General features: G+C 60.5%; 1 protein-coding gene across 1 annotated transcript; it reads right to left on the reverse strand.

The window, feature by feature from the left end:
* Nucleotides 1–501: 501 nt before the first annotated feature.
* On the reverse strand, nt 502–3,056 carry LOC123447011 (protein IQ-DOMAIN 19-like). The gene is made up of 4 exons (XM_045123565.1): nt 2,053–3,056; nt 1,719–1,964; nt 977–1,627; nt 502–877 (listed from the first exon to the last, which is right to left on the reverse strand). Exons 1-4 carry the CDS (start codon nt 2,500–2,502, stop codon nt 857–859), a joined length of 1,368 nt encoding a protein of 455 aa, XP_044979500.1. The 5' UTR covers nt 2,503–3,056; the 3' UTR covers nt 502–856.

The following is a 3,056-nucleotide window of genomic DNA, read 5'->3' on the forward strand; positions in this document are numbered from 1 at the left end:
GGCGGCTCCGTTGAACGTAACGCGACGGCGGCGGCATCTTGACGTCGACACAACTGTTGCAGCTCAATAGCAACGAGGACACAACGACTCACTTTTCTAATCCATGCAGTACGCCGCTCTCTAATTTTTGGCGCAAGAACATTCACAGTACAGAGAAACAAGCAAGTTCGTTGAACAAATCAGGATCGTTTATTGGTGAAGTAGCACAAGTCCGTTGGATGGGATGAAAAGTGAATGAATGATCGATTTTCAGACGGCGGTTCTGCGGTGCATGAAGGCACTGCAAACGAGCCGCGTCCCGCACACCTGGTCTCTCTTGATCCGTGAGCGATCTTGATGATGATCCGTGTTTGACGGGCAGGAGAGGGACATGGACCAACGACAGTTAATGATGCAGGCCCATCGCATCGAGCGCAGCGACTGTTGCCCACAGCAACTGGCGGCTGGCCCAACCACCACGGCGATGCACACCAAAACTACAGTAGTAACCTGGAGTTTTTCTTTAAAAAAAACACTGTAGTTCTAAAAAAAGAGAGAGCTTATTACACTGTGCCACTAGTGGTAAACCAGTACATTTCTAATTACACTTAGTACCTCGCAGTCATCACGTCACAGATATGCCCTATATGTATAAAAAATTGTACACTTGGTACTTGACTCGAATAGCCAAAATAAAGGAAGTACTTGACTCGGACGTACAGTATGTACAAGTACAACACTCTCTACTAGGCTCTGATCTGATCTCCCATCAACACACACACAAGAACTATCAAGCAATTTTCTCATACGCATTTCATGAAGCTCCCGATGTGGCTTCATTTGTTTCCAGCAGTTCAACCCAACAAATTCACCAACATCAATACAGGGCCCTGCGCACCTGAAAACCACAAAGAAAAAACAAGATATGTCACGATGAAAAAAAAGGAGTACTCCCGTTATGTGTGTGAGATGCTTGAGTGTAGAATAGAATGGTCACCTCGAATCCGACGAGCGAGCGGGTCCGGCTGTAGACGGTGGACACGGTGGTGGCCGCGGTGAGCACGGAGCTGGTGGTGGACCCGCACTCGCTGTCCCTGAGCGACGCCGTCGACGTGTCCAGCCTCACCGACGTCGACGACGACCACGGCCGGTGGAAGAAGGGCGACTGGCGCGGCGCGGACCCGGCCTGCTGCTGCGACGACGACCGCTGCATCCTGGCGCCCCGCGGCACGCTCCGGTGCTCCGCCCCCTTCCTCCTGCTCGGCTGCCGCTCCAGCGCCTCGGCGGCCGCCCGCTGCCTCGGCGCGCTCTGGGACCGCGCCTTGGCCCTCGACGACTCCGTGTTGCTCATGTAGCTCGGGAACGGCAGGTCCGACGCCGCCGCCTCCGTCATGGCCGCCGGCGCGTTGTGGGAGTGCGGGCTGCTGTGCGCCGTCCCGAAGGAGATGTGGTCGTCCACGTGCCAGCTGCTCGTCCTCGGGCTCAGCTCCGTCATGGCCGACGGCGCCGGGGAGCACCTGCCGCCGTGGTGGTGCTCGACGGAGGAGTACTGCCTGTCGCCGCCCCTCGCCACGCCGCGCCGCGCCGGCTGCTCGCCGCTGTCCATCTCGACGATCTTCACGTTCTCCTCGCTCGACCTGTCCATCTCCTGCATGTTCCAAGCCAAGATTCAACGATTAATATCGTGTCAAGTTCCGCTTGGCACCGCCGGCTGCTGCAGGTGAAGAAGGCGGGCTTACGTAGGACGATCTCCGGTGCCTCGAGTGCTGCGACGACGACGGCCGTGGTCTGGGCGGCGGTGTGTGGTGGGGGTGGTGGTCTTGGACCTGGAGGAAGCGCATGCGCTGCGCGCGCAGCTGGGACTGCGCCGCGAGCAGGGCCTGCATGCACCGGAGCGTGGCCTTGGCCTGCTTCCTCACCAGCTGACCCCGCACCAGCGCCTGCAGCTTCACGATGCCCCTCAGCGCGCACAGCGCCGCTCTCGCCTGCGTGCATGCATGTCAGTCAGTCGGTCAGTCGGTCCCAAGAACGCGAGCAGATAATGAAGCGTTTGTTCTGAATTATATGTACTACCAGATAGCCTCTGAAGGATGCCTGAATCCTGACAGCCGCCGCCGCCTCGGCGATTAGGCTCGCCGGCGGTGGCAGGGGCGGCGCAGCCTTGCGGGAGGACAGACGCGCCACAGTGGCCGCCGCCTGCGCCGCGGCGCCCGCCACGTCTGCCGCGGACGCGGTCACCACAGCCACCGCCACGGCGCGCTTCTTCTCGTCGAACCCCGCCTCCGACGTAGCTGACGACCGGGACGCGCCAACGCCGCCGGCGGCATCCCGCGGTACGACGCCGCGCCCCGGCTGGTCCGGCGTCAGCACCACCGGCCGCCGGAAGCTCCACCTCTTCTCCCTCGGCGTCGCCCCAGGTCCCGGTCCCGGTCCCGTCGCCGCCTCGGCGTGCGGCCTATCCCTCCTCCCATCCTTCCTGCCGCCGGCCAAGAAGTTCCTCAGCCACCGCCCCGCCTTCCCCATCGCCCCTCAGCCAACCGACCTCTGCCGCTCTGCAGAAATGAAACGCAACGCGCGTGCACTGCATTCATCACCCTACTTGCATGGACGGCGCCATGGATGGAGCGCGCGGCAGCAGAGCATGCACAGCCAACCGTAGCTCAGCGCGTAATATCTATGGTTAGCACCAAACAGATTCCGAGGACGCAGCGGCAGCCAACCACCACCGCCGAGCTACTCCAAGGCAGCAGTCAACCGCGGCGAGGCGCGCGCGAGCGGCTGGCCACGTGAAGCGGCTCGCGGAGAACATGGCGTGGATGGATCATCTCCATGGCTGTCAGAACCATTTTAATATCGGACGGGAAGGACCGCAGGACAGGGAAGGAGGGTGCACGCACGTACACGGCCGGGTCCATGTCATGCCAATCATGGATCGGTTGGTTAGCTCGCCCTCGTAAGCAGCTGCCCTGCTCGCCATTCCTAGCTGGTCTCTGTCCTCAGGTACGTCCCTGGAAGCACCGGAATAATCCCAAATTAATTAGAGCAACTCCCATACGAACGGCGGATTTATTCGTTTT

The sequence above is a fragment of the Hordeum vulgare genome, chromosome 4H (assembly GCF_904849725.1).
Source record: "Hordeum vulgare subsp. vulgare chromosome 4H, MorexV3_pseudomolecules_assembly, whole genome shotgun sequence".
NCBI classification, from domain to species: Eukaryota; Viridiplantae; Streptophyta; class Magnoliopsida; order Poales; family Poaceae; genus Hordeum; species Hordeum vulgare.